General features: G+C 42.9%; 1 protein-coding gene across 1 annotated transcript in view; it reads left to right on the forward strand.

The window, feature by feature from the left end:
- Positions 1 to 1,295, forward strand: part of LOC140364908 (receptor-type tyrosine-protein phosphatase mu-like) — a 282,228-nt gene extending 280,933 nt beyond the window's left edge. The window contains exons 35-37 of the mRNA XM_072451289.1: positions 1 to 15; positions 365 to 528; positions 1,112 to 1,295. The exon at positions 1 to 15 is cut by the window's left edge and continues 111 nt beyond it. Of these exons, the coding sequence (XP_072307390.1) occupies positions 1 to 15; positions 365 to 528; positions 1,112 to 1,295 (363 nt within the window). The remainder of the gene's footprint in view (positions 16 to 364; positions 529 to 1,111) is intronic.
- Positions 1,296 to 2,671: the final 1,376 nt, after the last annotated feature.

The raw sequence follows: 2,671 nt of genomic DNA on the forward strand, positions 1-2,671 counted from the left end.
TACAACACGGCTCGGGTAAGAGGGGGCCACCCTCTGTAGGGCTCGGGTAAGAGGGGGCCACCCTCTGTAGGGCTCGGGTAAGAGGGGGCCACCCTCTGTAGGGCTCGGGTAAGAGGGGGCCACCCTCTGTAGGGCTCGGGTAAGAGGGGGCCAAATTAACTTTCTGTAGTTTCTGTTATTAGTGCGACTGTGTTAGCTTAGCGTTAGCTTAGCGTTAGCTTGGCGTGAGCAGGGGGAGATAAAGGACACTTAAACACTGATCTGAAGTCTGTGTCAGTGATCAACTTTGTTTACATGTCGCAGACAAACTTTGTCCCAGTGTTAACTCTGTGTTCCTGGTTCTGGTTCTGGTTCTGGTCTCCAGCCTCAGGACGGGTTCCGGATGGTTCAACAGTTCCAGTTCCTGGGTTGGCCCATGTACAGGGACACACCCTCGTCCAAACGCTCCTTCCTGAAGCTTGTGTCCCTCGTGGACAAATGGCAGGACGAATACGACGGAGGAGAAGGACGGACCGTGGTCCACTGTCTGTGAGTCTTCCTCTCTCCTGATCGCTCTTCTTCTCTCCTGATCACTCTTCCTCTCTGCTGATCACTCCTCCTCTCTCCTGATCGCTCTTCTTCTCTCCTGATCACTCTTCCTCTCTGCTGATCACTCCTCCTCTCTCCTGATCACTCTTCCTCTCTGCTGATCACTCCTCCTCTCTCCTGATCGCTCTTCCTCTCTGCTGATCACTCCTCCTCTCTCCTGATCGCTCTTCCTCTCTGCTGAACGCTCCTCCTCTCTCCTGATCGCTCTTCCTCTCTGCTGAACGCTCCTCCTCTCTCCTGATCGCTCTTCCTCTCTGCTGAACGCTCCTCCTCTCTCCTGATCGCTCTTCCTCTCTGCTGAACGCTCCTCCTCTCTCCTGATCGCTCTTCCTCTCTGCTGAACGCTCCTCCTCTCTGCTGAACGCTCCTCCTCTCTCCTGATCGCTCTTCCTCTCTGCTGAACGCTCTTCCTCTCTGCTGATCACTCCTCCTCTCTCCTGATCGCTCTTCCTCTCTGCTGATCGCTCCTCCTCTCTCCTGATGGCTCTTCCTCTCTCCTGATGGCTCTTCCTCTCTCCCTCAGGAACGGCGGCGGTCGCAGTGGCGTCTTCTGCTGTGTCAGTCTCTTGTGTGAAATGTTGAGACGACAGAGAAACGTTGATGTTTTTCACGCGACAAAAACTCTGAGAAACAACAAGCCCAACATGGTGGAGCTACTGGTACTTTTACTACTACTACTACAAATACTACTACAAATACTACTGTAAATACTACTGTAAATACTATTGTAAACACTACTACAAACATGGTGGAGCTACCGGTACTTTTACTACTACTACTACAAATACTACTACAAATACTACTGTAAATACTACTGTAAATACTACTGTAAACACTACTACAAACATGGTGGAGCTACTGATACTTTTACTACTACTACTACAAATACTACTGTAAATACTACTGTAAACACTACTAAAAACATGGTGGAGCTACTGGTTCTTTTACTACTACTACTACAAATACTACTGTAAATGCTACTGTAAACACTACTACAAACATGGTGGAGCTACTGGTACTTTTACTACTACTACTACAAATACTACTGTAAATACTACTGTAAACACTACTACAAACATGGTGGAGCTACTGGTACTTTTACTGCTACTACTACAAATACTACTGTAAACACTACTACAAACATGGTGGAGCTACTGGTACTTTTACTACTACTACTACAAATACTACTGTAAATACTACTGTAAGCACTAATACAAACATGGTGGAGCTACTGGTACTTTTACTACTACTACTACTACAAATACTACTGTAAATACTACTGTAAACACTACTACAAACATGGTGGAGCTACTGGTACTTTTACTACTACTACTACTACAAATACTACTGTAAATACTACTGTAAACACTACTACAAACATGGTGGAGCTACTGGTTCTTTTACTACTACTACTACAAATACTACTGTAAATACTACTGTAAATACTACTACAAACATGGTGGAGCTACTGGTACTTTTACTACTACTACTACAAATACTACTGTAAATACTACTGTAAATACTACTACAAACATGGTGGAGCTACTGGTACTTTTACTACTACTACTACAAATACTACTGTAAATACTACTGTAAATACTACTACAAACATGGTGGAGCTACTGGTACTTTTACTACTACCACTACTAAAACTGCTGTAAATACTACTGTAAACACTACTACAAACATGGTGGAGCTACAGGTACTTTTACTACTACTACTACTACTACAAATACTACTGTAAATACTACTGTAAACACTACTAAAAAACATGGTAGAGCTACTGGTACTTTTACTACTACTACAACAAATACTACTACAAATACTACTGTAAATACTATTGTAAACACTACTACAAACATGGTGGAGCTACTGGTACTTTTACTACTACTACTACAAATACTACTACAAATACTACTGTAAATACTACTGTAAATACTATTGTAAACACTACTACAAACATGGTGGAGCTACTGGTACTTTTACTACTACTACTACAAATACTACTGTAAATACTACTGTAAACACTACTACAAACGTGGTGGAGCTACTGGTACTTTTACTACTACTATTACAAATACTA

The sequence above is a fragment of the Eucyclogobius newberryi genome, unplaced genomic scaffold (assembly GCF_026437365.1).
Source record: "Eucyclogobius newberryi isolate DKJ021-1_F unplaced genomic scaffold, fEucNew1.0.hap1 SCAF_18, whole genome shotgun sequence".
NCBI classification, from domain to species: Eukaryota; Metazoa; Chordata; class Actinopteri; order Gobiiformes; family Gobiidae; genus Eucyclogobius; species Eucyclogobius newberryi.